Raw genomic sequence first — 14,371 nt, forward strand, 5'->3', positions numbered from 1 at the left:
CACACAAAAAAACACATCATAAATTGATGAAATATATTTGGACAATTAAAACTACATGTTACGGGAGCAATCCAACAAAACATCACAAATGGTTAAGGAAGCTACTCGTAAAACTCCTTTATAGCCCAATGGGCCTTATATGGTGACAATAAAAAAAGAATAGGCTAATTGGGCCGGCCGAAACTAGAAACCTTGGAGGAGCAGTTTCTGGTTATCGGCTCCCCACGTAAACCTCGGTTCCTCGTCGACGTCTCCGATCTTCGTGGTCTAACGCAAAAACACACACATTATATACTTTCTCGAGAAAATTCTTCAAAACCAAATTGACAAAAATGGAAAACAAAAAAAAAGAGGAAAGTCAAATCCACGATTAAGAAGAGTAACTTTGCACGCGGCTTCGTGATGAGTTCGTGGAGCAAGAGCTTTACCAGGCTCGTCAATGGTGTTTCGCTTGTAGCGAAAGAGATCTATAATCAGTCACCGGAGTTACAAAGAGCGAGAAATGGAGATCTCGAAGGTTTAATAACGTCTTCAGGGAAAAAAGCTTTGGTTGCCGCCACCGACTTAGTCGGACTTACCTCCGGGAAGCTTCGCGAACTCTCGATTCGTCGATCTAAGGAACCTTCCGTTGTTTATTTCGACGAAGGAGATAATAAGGATAACGTCGTCGCAACGCCTGAGGTTAGATCTGTTAACACCAAACCTAGCGAGAAAATCGTTGATTCGAAAGTCCTGAGAAATGAATTTAGCGATGAAGTTAAGAATTCAAATAGAGAAGGTGAGATTAAGGTTTCAGGCGTTGAAGCGGGAGAGATTATTGGAGTTAGAGCTGTTGAATCAGGTACGGTAACGGAAGCATCATCTCCGTCGGAGGTAGTACCTCCGGTGAAGAGACGGAGACCTAGAGAGAGGAAGGTTCCTTCAACTCCTATGGCAAGAGCTTATGGGTATCTGAATCAATCACTTGTTGCTTAGTTAGGTTTGATAGGATCTTTAGCAATTTTAACAAGTTGAAATTTTGTGAAATGTGAAGGTTTTTTAATTTAGGAGCTGCTCTTGCTTGGGGAGCTGTTAAAGAATCTACGTATAGGATGGTAAATGGGACACCAATGACACCAGACAATCAGCCTGCGTTATCGTCTTTGATGTCTAAGGAAAATGCTGAAAGATTGGCTCTTGGATTGTGTGAAATGCGTGGAGCTGCTCTTAAAGTTGGCCAAATGTTGAGTATACAGGACGAGAGTCTCGTTCCTGCTCCGGTATATACCAATCTTGCTCAACTAGTGTTCTCTGTTTGGTTGGTTTTGACATGAAGATAGGTTCTTTTGTAGATCTTGAATGCTCTGGAATATGTGCGTCAAGGTGCTGATGTGATGCCAAGGAGTCAACTTAATCCAGTTTTGGATGCTGAGTTAGGTTCCAATTGGCAATCCAAGTTGACTAGTTTTGATTATGAACCGCTAGCGGCAGCGAGTATTGGTCAGGTACTAACTACTTAGTTAGTATTTTGATTGAAGAATGCATGTGATATGTCGTCCTTTTGAGTGTGTTGAATCCTTTTCCTTAATTCTTCGTAATGATGCTTTAGGTGCACAGAGCTGTTACTAAAGATGGATTAGAAGTTGCAATGAAGATTCAGTACCCTGGCGTTGCCAACAGCATTGAAAGTGATATTGAAAATGTCAGACGCTTGTTAAATTATACAAATCTAATTCCAAAGGGACTGTTTCTAGACAGAGCTATAAAGGTATTGTTATCTTATCGAGCTTTATTTAGACAATACATTCAGTTTCTGATTGTATATGTTAGGTATAGAAAAACACTCTGATGTATTGCAAACGAGCAATCTTTCCGTGTCTTTATGAGTCATGACGAAGATTTTGGCAGGTTGCCAAAGAAGAGTTGGCGCAGGAGTGTGACTATGAAATCGAAGCAGTCAGTCAAAAGCGCTTTCGTGATTTGCTTTCAGACACTCCAGGGTTTTATGTGCCGCTTGTGGTAGATGAGACTTCAAGCAAAAAGATTCTAACCACTGAACTTATATCTGGTAACTAGAAATCTGCTTACTCTGTTCCGATATATGTTATAATGATATGATGAACTAAGCTTTGCTATTAACATATTCTCACAGGGATCCCCATTGATAAAGTAGCGTTGTTAGATCAGAAAACACGAGATTATGTTGGGAGGAAGATGCTAGAACTCACTTTGAAGGAGCTCTTTGTCTTCCGCTTTATGCAGACGGATCCAAACTGGGGTAACTTCTTATACAATGAAGCCACAAAGACAATAAATCTTATCGATTTCGGAGCAGCTCGTGATTACCCCAAGAAATTCGTCGATGACTATCTACGAATGGTAAAACAATCTTACCGATTCCTCTTTTTCGCTTTCACATAGTAAAGAATTCTGAAAATTGAACATTTTATGGAATTCTTTTTCAGGTGATGGCATGTGCAGAAAAAGACAGTGAAGGAGTGATTGAAATGTCTAGGAGACTCGGGTTCTTAACCGGAGATGAATCAGATGTAATGCTAGACGCTCATGTCCAAGCCGGTTTCATAGTGGGTCTACCTTTTGCAGAACCCGGTGGCTATGCTTTCCGAACCAACAACATTGCTTCTAGTATCTCCAATTTAGGAGCAACCATGTTGAAACATAGACTCAGTCCACCACCCGATGAAGCCTATAGCCTTCACCGTAAATTATCCGGCGCTTTCTTGGCTTGTATCAAGCTTGGAGCCACCGTCCCTTGCCGTGATCTATTGCTCCAAGTTTACAACAAGTATCAGTTCGATGATGAGCCACAAGATCCCGTAGTAGCTACAAGCTCTGTTTCTTCATAGCTCCCTCATACACACACACTACATTAATGATTTTTTCTCGTCCCCTTGTAGGGAGTATAAAACGATTCTTTCTTTGGTACACCTTCGAGTTTAATTTAGTATAATTTTTTCAATAATGTAAAATGTTAAATATTACAATGCTGGAGAAGTCAATCATCAAACTTATTTAACTCTATACTTTTGGCTTATGACCATATATCAATTGCCAAAATCTCACCGTCAACACACAAAAACAGAACAAAATCTGTAAAAAAAAAATTAAGCAAATCAAAAACCCGAAAATAATTTTTCAAAAATGAAACTCGAAAATGCATGCAATTTTTTTTTATTTTTTTTTTGAAGTGAATTTTTTTTTGTAAGAAAGTGAATCATAAAGAATTAGGAGGTTGATGATGAGTAGTGGACACAAAAGCCACAGCTTGAGCCCACGCCTTAAGCCTCGCTTTCACGTCTTTTGGATCATCCCCTGAAATATCAAGTTAAGCCCATATTTTAATTCCCCACCAACTAAAAAATGGTTAATTTGTTATATAGCCAAAATATGATACATGAAATAAATTAAATTTATCGAGTAAAATATCGTATAAAGACACTCTAATATTAATAATTTGTGAAAATAGCATTTTGCAAATAAAAAGCTTCTCAAGTTTAGATATTTTGTGCATATAAATCCAACCAAAAAAAGATAAAAAGGTCAAAAAAAACAAAGCTTAAAATGTTTTTGGAATTTGAACAAAGAGCCAAGAAGCTTTTTTGGGACTAACCGGGACTCGAAATACGGTGGTTAGAAGAGATAGGAGAATTGCCGCCACTACTAGTATCCACCGTTGACCCGGAATACGAAACCCGACCCGGTTCAAGCTCAAACCCCAAATCTTTACAAGCTTTGACTTCTTCTAAATCCATACACAATGGCCTTCCTCCTCCTATAGGCCTCGTAACAACCACCACTCCTCCTCCGTAACCACCGTGACTACTCTGTTCATCTCCGACGTAGCTCCTCCGCATACTATCAACCCACGGTGGACACTCCGGTTTCAATCTCCTCCTTCTCCTCTGATTGTTATTCGTCTTTTGTACTTCGTTCTCGCTAGCGTAAGCTTTATCGCCGGAAACCGGAGAACTCACCGCTAAATATCCTCCTCCTCCACCGCCTCTCCGCCGTCTCCGTCTCGGAGGTGTCGCCGGGAGAGATTGACAACCGGTTGATTCTTTATCAGAATCTGAAAAATTTAGCTCCTCCATGGATTTCTCCCCTCCGCCGTGGACAACACGTTTCTCGTCGGAAGCAGAAGACTCACCGTCGGCTTCATCGCCGTCGTAGTTGGAACAAACGGAGAGTCTTGATAAAGAATAGTGTTGTTCTTCTTCTTCTCTTAAGAAAGACGCCATTTTCATATCTTCATCAAAAGCCATAGTAATAAACTCTAGTATAGATAAATGTTGTATTTGTTGTGTCTCTATATATTTTGATGTTATCTGATAGTATCTGTTTTTTAGCTTTGGATTTTGATTTTGATTTTGCTGTTTGGTTAAAATGTTTTGATTAAAAAACATAACGACATGGAGACCTTTATATATATCCTATCGCCGTTCTTTGAATTTCCATTTTTAGCCCCAAAACTTAATAAAATCTGCCAAATGTTAAGTCTATCAATGAAAAACTCGTTAGAAACCAATTAATCACAATGGCAAGTTTTCCAATGAGCAAAAAAGACTAAGAAATACTTGTAAAACGAATGCATAGTAAAAGCATCGTTCTTTTAGTTAGGTTTGGACGTTTGGATATTCGGGTCGGGGTCAAGTCGGATTTTTTGAATTCTAATATCTCAAATTTGGAAATCTAAAATCTGTTTAGGTATTTTAAGACTTCGGGTAATATATTAATACGTTCGTTAATATATTTCTGCTAACAATATACCGAACATATTGGTATCTTCTACTTATTAGTGCAAGAAATTTACCTTAAGCAACAATCGAATGACAATTTCCACGTGGCATAGCCGCATACATCGTCCGTGCTCATGACTGCAAAAGGCTAATCTTGTAATTTAGGCATCTAAAGATATCCGTTTGGTAGGAACTTTGGGATTAGCAATAAATTCACTGATTATTGAAACTTAATTTAGGTGTATTAAACCATAATAAAAAAAAAAGAACATTAGAAATCGTCTATGCTGATCTAAGTGAACTTGACCAGCTACTGCGTAAGCCAACCGTCTTCTGACACGTAAGATTTGTGCAAGAGATAGAACCAAGACCAGTCCGCACGACGAGGCTGTCCAAAACATCATCTTATCATATCTCAAAATGCCAAATTATATATTTTCTTCCGTTTTAAAAAAACATCATTTCTTGAAGAATTTTATGAGATCTAATTTTTTTTCCATCGTATGAGTATAGTGTTTTTAATTGCCATTAAGGTATTTAGTTCTGACTATAAGGGAGTTTATTTAGTACTATAACAAAATTAAAGCCAAATATAGTTGTTATTTACCTTGAGAATTCTCTTTTTGCAGGGAGAATGGTACTATATGTATATGAAGTTATATACACGTTATGTTACTTTTAAAAAAACTGTAATGATGCGATGTTAACACATGTCATGATATGTGACAACTTCAAAATACTTTATGTTAATTATTATCAATATTGATAAAGTAAGGAGCTAAGTTTCTCTTTTCATGAAAGAATTGATTTCTCGTGACCTATTGGAAAGAAAAATAAAAACACAAAGTGAATGTCCATATAGCTTTGCTTGGTTTCTTCTTTGCTAAAAAACATCTTAAGAGGACACTTTTGCTTAAGGACTATCGATTTAATCTAAAGCCGGCTTTTTGCTGTTTGTTAGGGCAAATGGATGGCCTTGATCAGGTCTCCCACACGTGTCACTTACAAAATAATAATTGATTATACTGGAAACTCACACGTGCTGCAGACTGATGAGAAAATATTTGAAGTATTTTGATAGTACGTTTTAATAAATAAAAAAGTGTATTGTATTGATTTTGAAGATAACTTTGTGTTGATTAAATAAATTTGAAATTTCAACCAAAAAAGAAGAAGAAAATACAAATCTGCATTGCCTCTAATGTGATTTGTTTTGTTTGGTAGTGTATATCATGCCATGATGCCAAGTATGTGAGTTTAAAACATCTAAAAAGCTTAAGTCTCAACAAAGCGTTTCCTTCTTTATGGACTTAATTCATAGAATGGGAGCATACTATGTATAATTAATCTCGTGAGAAACAATATATGTTGCCAATATGCAAAGAATGTTATCATTTCTGTATTTAATAAATCAAAGTAATAGTTGGTAAGACCGACCCTAATAAGATTTATATTCAAGGCAAACCAATCAATGCACCCCACGAGAACATTGAGATTTAGTATGAGAAGACAAAGACATATTGACGGCCATTGATAATATTATTAAGAAATCTACACTTGAAAATGATATTTAATCGTCGGTTTTCTAAAATAGTATAAGAGTGATAAAAAATATGGAATTGAGATATCTATCGGGCTTATAGTCCCTTGATTAAAAGCCCATTTAACCTTTAGTGGGCTTCCATTAAAAAACATCAAACAAATTAATATCTACGGATGGGCTACATATATATACACGTTGTTACGAATGCGGCTTTAGTTTAATGTTCATCAAAAGTGCAACTAAAAATAGCAAAGAACTTGACCATATCCAAGAGTGAAACTAAAGTTGAAGTAGAAACTAAAAGCTGCCGGAATATAAAAGACGAGTGATAATGTCTAATATTATAAAATTGAAAAAAAAAAAAAAAAAAAAAAGTAAAAACTATTTCTTAAATTCATTGAAATGAAACTAAATTTAAAGTGAGAAAAAGATAAAGTAATAAAGTTGTCCCTATATAAAGATACACTAGCCTTTTTTAGAAGCTTCACCAAAAAAATGTTACAATAGTCAAACGAATAAATGCTTTGTCTATCAATATATAAAAAAGTTGTTAAGAAAGAACATAATACCTTAATTATTCAATCTGAATTGACAATATTAATCTCAGAGATTCCTCAATACTTATAAGAGATGATTATTGTCGACTTTCCTTTGTTTGATCCATTAGTTTCATTGAATTGTATACATTAATTTGCTGACATTATTGAAAATACTAAAATAGATATAGTGTACACTAATTTATTCTAGTGTATTTTGAAACCTTGCACAAATATGAATAGAAATATTTACTTTATCTTCTTTACTATTTTTATATCTTAACAAAACATATACTATATCTTTTAAGAAAAAAATTACTAAACATATATATCATTTATTATGCATCTCCATCTCTGCCTACATGGTTACATTTGTAGTTTTAAAATTGAATAGAGAAATTATCCACATATTTGTCAAAGAGTGCGGAAATGATGCAGTGCGGGCCAAGCCTTATGATTTATGTAGAGATTTATGCTATGTTGGGTTTTTTCGTTTTACAAAAATTCTCCACTTAGAATATAATTTAACGTTTTGGATCTTTGAGAAAATCTTTCTTTTTTTCTTGGTAAAAATTAATTAAATTTCAAGAGTCAAATTATTTATTGTATGGTAAATTTTGAATATTCAGTTTAGTTTTTTAAAATTTATGTGAAAATATCAAACCAGGAGGACTATAAAAGAGTACACTATATGATAAAATAAAAATAAAAATAGTTAGATGTCAGTATATAGATTTTGATATTAGAGACTACGAAGTCCAAAACTTAATTTGTTAAAACAAAAGGTTTATCATATCGTTTATTTTTTATTTTGGCAAAAAATGAAATTTTATCGTATCATTTTAAGTAACATTCTTTCATATATAGTATTTGTATATATGTTTAATAAATTTTGATGTAATGTGTATATAAAATGAACAAAACTTGAGAAACAAATGTCGTAAGCCATTAACAATAGAGAAACAAAATCCCCGAGTCCATAAATCTGTGGTTCACAAGGTACATCGAATATGAAAACAAAAAAATGTAAAAACCAATACTGTTAAATTAAATGATATATAACACAAACTATATACACAACCCATTAAAAAAAAAAAAAACCATATTTGAGAAAAAAAAAAAAGAAGATTCACACACCTTATAATATACAAGAAGATTTATATATGGCCATATGCATGTTGCTGAGGCTGGAGCTGGTTACATGGCCACATACCAACATTTGTAGCCTCTGTGCCAAAAAAATTGGTCTCTGATTTTATATCACTGTATAAGGACGAATTTGAATGATTCGATATTGTGAATGGATTTTGATTTTCCTCCATTGTTAATCCCCAATTCAGATTCCCATTTCCAAAGAATGTTGAATTGTTGTAGTTACTCTCTTGAATTTGCTGATGCTCTGTCATCATTGGCCCGGTTGAGAATGAGTTTTCCAATTCAATTAAACCGAGATTGGAGGATCTATAACCGGTTAAACCGGATGAGAACATTGAACCGGGTAGTACCACTGCACTAGGGATGGTTTCATCGACATGATGATGATGGTTTCTTCCGGTTTGGGGAATCCAGATACCGAGGTCAGAACCGGCTGCGATTCTTGAACCGTTTTCTAGACTTAACCGTTGAAAACCGAAATTTCCGGTATAAAGATGATCAGTGTTGTTGTTTTGGTTAGTACTACAAGTAGTGGTACTAGAGGAGCCATCAGTCTCAACGAGGTAGGTCTGTTGACTCTTCTCAACCGGTTTTGTTTTGTCATCTGTACCGGTTTCGATTTCGGTTAAGAGCTTGTGTGTAACCGGGTCAATTCCTCTCAGCCTCAATTTCTTCTTCAAACAAGAATTCCAAAGATTCTTGATTTCATTGTCGGTTCTTCCAGGAAGCTGTGCAGCTATCTGAGACCATCTGAGAACCAAACCAAACCAAACCAAAACAACAATTATATATATATATATACTATATTCAAACATATATGAAAAAGAACGGTACGAAGTTCTTTACCTATTGCCAAGAACGGCATGAAGTTCAATAATGAGATTTTCTTCATCTTGAGAAAATGCTCCTCTCTTCAAATCTGGTCTTAAATAATTTATCCATCTTAATCTACAACTTTTTCCACATCTCTGTAAACCTATACAAAAGATTTAAACAAAATTTTCAAATTCAAGAATCTATAATTAACCAAACAAAAGATGAATTTGGATAAATAAAAACGTACCAGCTTGTTTAGGGACAGAGCTCCAGCAACCATGACCATACTTAGTGATGTAACGAAGAAGCTTCTCATCTTCTTCAGGAGACCAAAGTCCTTTCCTCAGTTTCTGTTTGTAACAACATGAATGTCTTCCCATCTATATATATATGTAAATAAAATACTACAAAGAATCAATTCAAGATCGATCGTTTTTGTGTGTTTCTTCTTCAGAAAAAGTTTATGAAGTCAGCTTTCAGAGAAATCTTTAGTTCATAATATGAGGTGAGAGAGAAAGATAGAGAGAGTTTGAAGTGAGAAGATGAGAAAAGGAGAGGAGGATTTGGGGAATATAAACAAAAGGGTTTTTGTTTCGGTACGTTGAAGTTTACTCTAGTCAAAAACAAATTTGGTTCTGTTTGGTAGTATTGTAGAATAAGTAATTAGTGTATGAAAAGTGAAATACATTTATATAAAATAATACTATATAATTCAACTAAAACAGAAATATGATATAATTGTATTTTATTTTATAGCAAAATTTGATGTAAATTACGATAATAATGTAAAATTTAATGGCTGATATTGAGTTATTGCGATTTAAATTTTCTATAAATGAATATTAATCCCACATATATTTGATATAGTAAGTATGGATATAAAAGTCACACTTTTCAGTAACTTATGAAAACGAATAAAAGTAGAGATAATACTTTAAAAGCTATGAAAAGGATGTGACTGTGTGAACTTATATTTTCTTTTGGTGTTGAAGTAAAATTATTAGCTTAGTTTCTTCTTCAAGGTTTGATTTGCGAACCACACGCTATCCTTTTGTTTGGGATAAATCGTACTATATAGATCTAATATATATATTGTATTTTATAAAAATTTGAGGTTTGATCTTTATTTAGAACGTTGTCCACAGCTTGTATATTTCGCATTTATGATTTGCAATAAATGTGGGTCGCGTCTAATTCTTCTACATAATTATTTTCACAGCCATTAAGTTCTTCGACATGATCAAAAAGAGTCTATTTACTCAACGTATAACATTCTGCGATTTTATATGGGAAAATAAGAAAGTTTCATGAATCACTTAAAGTCACAACAAGTTTAGTTGTTCAGTTAAATCAATTAATATTCCTTTAGCAAAAAGAGAAGAGTTTCTATATTGTAAGGAAAACAAAACATTTACGGATTTACCTCATATGTTAAAATCTTTATCACGATTGAAAGTTATTTGTAAAAATTGACACTAAATATGTATTTTTTTGTAACATATATCCCATATGTAAACAGGAAGTTATTTTTTAATCAGGAAGGATATAATTAATAATTCGCTCCAATGATTAAAGTTAACAAAACATAAGAATTCAATTTTATATTCATTCAACTGAATATTTAATCACTTCTAAAAGAGTGTTTAACTAAGTCTGAACCAATATAATATTGTGCCAGGCATAAAACACACAATGATTCCGAGCCATTATTGGTTATACATATATTTAATCAACTTATGTGCATAAACATATACTATTAGTACCTTTGCTCTCTTTAACTTTTATATTACTTGACTTGCAATAATTAACTACTACACCTAGAACATCTAAAATGAGTAAATATATCATTGTTTTATGATATCATACTCAAACGAATAACTGTCGTATAAAACTTAGTTAACTAAGATTAGTATTATTTTATTCAAACACTATTTAATCTACTTATTTTATTTCATGCAGAAACCAAATTTGAACGCCGTATTACGCTTGTTTTATAAAGTTATTGATCATGTTTTGTAAAACCATTACATGTACAAACTACTCCGGCTAAAATTTTAAAATAGTAAAGATGGAAGACTCTCAAGTTTCAAAATACCAAGAGACATACATTGTCAATAACTAGATTAATATGAAGAATTGATGTCAACTTATTTGTTTAGTTTAAAGTTTTATATTAAAATATTTTGTCCATTATCATTAAAAAAAAAGTAAAATAAAAGAAGATTCGGTGTCTAAAGTCTAAACCATGGCCTTCAACATAAAAAAAAAAAAAGAGAGGAATCTTCATGGAATATAAGCCAAGTCTTGGAGACGGCTTCGATAAAATGTAACATCAATTATCGACGTACCATTATAATTACAATAACAAGAATAATACGAATTATTCATGGTATTTTTCAACAATTGTATATGTTTTGCAATATTATTACTATTACTGTATATTTTTTACATGGATTAGAAACAAAACTCTTTAGGAATCAGGACATTTATCACATGAAGAGCATGTTTCAAGCCCACATTGAGTCTAGTTTTTACAGTCAACTGATGTTGACAAGAAATAGTTAGATCTAACGGCTCAGCTTATAGATCCAACGGTAGGAAACAGCATTAGTGTAGAGTAATTTCCATAGACGCAAATCAGGGAATGGGAAAATTGTGGAGCCGAATGGAGAAACGGAGAAGGACAGAGGCAAAGGCATGTGATACACTGTGACTTTGGTGGATAACGTATCTCGACTCATCCTTGTAGGTCCTTTTTCTGTCTCAAACCCAAGTTAAAGACTACACGTGTAGGCTTCTATTTTGTAAATTATTGTTTACATTTTTTTGTTAATAGTACTGAATGTGATTTTCATTCACTTTTTAGAAAAAATGAATATAAACCAATCTAAAATTTTAATTTAGTATGACTGCTCAGTATAAGAATCGGTCTAACGTCCATAATTTAGTAATATACCAAACCGATTTCTTTATGGGAAGTTATTGAGTGTCTATTGGTTTTTAAATTTGTACTAAATGTTCCTCCATATAAAATAATTCAATAGAGAAATTTTGAGGTGATGTGTGAAGTAAGTTTCCATCTCTCTTCACTGAAAGCTGGATAAAATCTTGCAAGTAGTACATGTGATGAACGAGTTAAGTTTTTATCTCTTTTCACCGAAAGCCATTCTTTCGCTACAGATATTGCTTATAGTGTGACAAAGGAAATACGCTTTACTTCATATGTGGCGTTAGGATGTCTATCATGGCTTCAAGAGCGTATTGCACGGGAGTCTTCAGTGTTTTGACGAGGCTGGTTGCATAATTTTTGTTTTGGCTTTCTGGTGTTTTTCTTCTGTTTTATTATGATCTATTTCGATTTTAAAACTACTCATGAGAGAAATTTTTGAAAAAAGTTTAGAGAGAGCAAAACGTCATAGGGAGTTCTTTCGTTTGGAAAAATTAATAGAAAATACACTTGAATAGTGAAAAAGTAAGTTAAGTTCCATTTGTAATTTATTTCTGAAAAAATAAGTAGTAGTGAAAAAATAAGTTAATTTCCATTTGTAAAGAGAAAAAGTGAAAATAAAAAGTATTTTCAGCCAAATTATACACCAATTATATCATTAAAATGGAGTATGGTTATGGAGAATGACACACGTCTAAATCCACTAAACACTAAGTTAGGGTTTAAATACTTCTTTGACCAAGCTAAATACTATTTGTCTTTCCATAAAAGTCGACTCTAGTCTTCAAACAACCACTATCCATTTATGACTTGAGCTTGATAAGTTTTAGGGTTGACAAATCCTTTTTTATCTTGCAAAGGATCATTTTGATCACATTGGGTCAAAAGAAAATCAAAGAAATTAAATCGAGCACAACAGACTTAATGGTCGAGTTGGTTACTCTATTCTCACCGGCAATAGAGCACAACCGAGTTCTCTGCGGCGAACAAATTTACTAGTCTAGTGCATTCCGAAAATTTGTCCAAAAACATATTAATTTATCTTACGTCTTTTTTTATTCTTATTATTTTGGGTTAATCTTCAAGTATTCCTCTCTTTTTTTTGGCACCCTAATAAGTCGCATGCATTAGTTAATGGAAAAAATATAGAGATTCCCATGATATTTATATGCTAGTTAAACCCTTAGCAATTTGTCTGGTACGAAAATGGAGATGAGATTATGGAAAAATTAATGAATGAATTAATTAACAAATGAATTCAATATTTATAATCGGGAATAAAATCCTTTTGGGATCATCATTTACTCTTTAGCTTATCATAATGCAAGCACATGATATGTTTCCTCTCCAGTCAACTATTGTCTCTTTGGCGAATTGATTAATCAATTATCCACTAAAATTTAACAATATAATAACAATAAACTTTTATTTTAATAATTTTACCTTTGGAAATGTATTTAATGTTAAAATTTTATACTTAAACTTGAACTTGAAAATAGTTATTAAAAAAACAAATTATTGCATTATATATATATATATATATATATATATATATAGATGTGTTAAAAATATTTGCGAACGATTTAATCAAAATTATTTATATTACACGTCTGTGGCTTGTTATATTAAGTTTTAATTATTGAATATTCTTACTCTAACCTAGCTCATAAATATAGAGTAAAATTTATGTGATCATGGTCTACTATTACTAACTATGAAGAAGACTATATAGTAAAGCGGAAATCAGACTAATCGATCAAAATCAAAAGGATATGCGAAACATGTACTTTCAGATGCATCTATATATAAGTAGGTACATGTACTGTTTTAGCTGGAAATTGAAAGATTTATCCGAACATCCATTTCATATATTTTTTATTTATTTTTTTATCTTTGGTCTTATAAATCTAATTCCATCAATAAGTAATTAAGTACATGAAATGGCCAAACTCTTTGTCAAATATATTGTTCCAATCAAAATTTAATAGGATACTACAATGTAAATATATGAATTTCAATAATGTATAGATATGTATACTGATAACAATTGTTCAAAGACATGTAGGGTAACTATCCACACGTACGTTCATATACAGACAGCGTCACATAATTATACAATAAAGGCAATTTGGAGAGGTCGTGATGGGTATTTTTTTCTTCATGTGTTATATTATTCTTTAGATATATGAACCATATTTTTTTCCAATATTTGCAAACACTTTATATTAAAAATTTAGTAATATGAATTATGAAGGTACTTTTTCTTTCATCCATATGGTGGCTAGCGTTGTATATATTAAAAATAATTTATTTTTAGACAAGATACAATTTACAAGTCAAATATTTGAGGAAGCTATCCTATAAAAGGTTAATGGTTATAAAAGACTTCTTATAAGGACCCCACGCATAGAGGGTCGAGGCTCCAATAATACTACTCTTTATAATAGTATTCAAATGTCGTGCCAAAAAAGAAATGTCTTATACGTGATATCCATAAACAACTATATGCGTGTGCGATAGAAAAAAAGAAGAAGATTTGTCATCTTCTTTTTGGTTCTTTCAAAATGTTTTCCATCTAGTGCATGTCCCCGACGAGATTCACTTTCTCGACTCAGTTGATATCTCATATTTAGTGCTT

General features: G+C 32.8%; 4 protein-coding genes and 1 non-coding gene across 7 annotated transcripts; 2 read left to right on the forward strand and 3 right to left on the reverse strand.

Annotated features, from left to right (window-relative positions):
- Positions 1 to 107: 107 nt before the first annotated feature.
- ABC1 (ABC transporter 1) lies at positions 108 to 3,007 on the forward strand. Its single transcript, NM_116396.4, has 7 exons — positions 108 to 947; positions 1,034 to 1,259; positions 1,332 to 1,484; positions 1,589 to 1,747; positions 1,888 to 2,047; positions 2,132 to 2,358; positions 2,445 to 3,007. Exons 1-7 carry the CDS (start codon positions 403 to 405, stop codon positions 2,844 to 2,846), a joined length of 1,872 nt encoding a protein of 623 aa, NP_192075.1. The 5' UTR covers positions 108 to 402; the 3' UTR covers positions 2,847 to 3,007.
- AT4G01670 (uncharacterized protein) lies at positions 2,943 to 4,394 on the reverse strand. Its single transcript, NM_116397.4, has 2 exons — positions 3,611 to 4,394; positions 2,943 to 3,312 (listed from the first exon to the last, which is right to left on the reverse strand). Exons 1-2 carry the CDS (start codon positions 4,260 to 4,262, stop codon positions 3,215 to 3,217), a joined length of 750 nt encoding a protein of 249 aa, NP_192076.2. The 5' UTR covers positions 4,263 to 4,394; the 3' UTR covers positions 2,943 to 3,214.
- Positions 4,093 to 4,277, forward strand: AT4G03955. The gene has a single exon (NR_141765.1).
- Positions 4,395 to 4,966: 572 nt separating the features above from the next.
- On the reverse strand, positions 4,967 to 5,140 carry AT4G01671 (uncharacterized protein; the record flags this gene model as incomplete). Its single annotated transcript, NM_001125440.1, has 1 exon — positions 4,967 to 5,140. The coding sequence occupies one exon, from the start codon at positions 5,138 to 5,140 to the stop codon at positions 4,967 to 4,969; it is 174 nt and encodes a 57-aa protein (NP_001118912.1).
- Positions 5,141 to 7,720: 2,580 nt separating this feature from the next.
- Positions 7,721 to 9,354, reverse strand: MYB55 (myb domain protein 55; the record flags this gene model as incomplete). Of its 3 annotated transcripts, NM_001125441.1 has the most annotated exons (4): positions 7,755 to 8,214; positions 8,321 to 8,720; positions 8,817 to 8,946; positions 9,034 to 9,330. In NM_001125441.1, 4 exons carry the CDS (start codon positions 9,164 to 9,166, stop codon positions 8,152 to 8,154), a joined length of 726 nt encoding a protein of 241 aa, NP_001118913.1. In that variant the 3' UTR covers positions 7,755 to 8,151. The 3 variants fall into 3 exon arrangements, with proteins under 3 accessions (NP_192077.1, NP_001118913.1, NP_001031571.1); NM_116398.4 differs by having other exon boundaries at positions 7,721 to 8,720; positions 9,034 to 9,354; NM_001036494.1 differs by having other exon boundaries at positions 7,772 to 8,720; positions 8,998 to 9,166.
- Between the last annotated feature and the right edge of the window lie 5,017 nt (positions 9,355 to 14,371).

Source organism: Arabidopsis thaliana, chromosome 4 (assembly GCF_000001735.4).
Source record: "Arabidopsis thaliana chromosome 4, partial sequence".
Lineage (NCBI taxonomy): Eukaryota > Viridiplantae > Streptophyta > Magnoliopsida > Brassicales > Brassicaceae > Arabidopsis > Arabidopsis thaliana.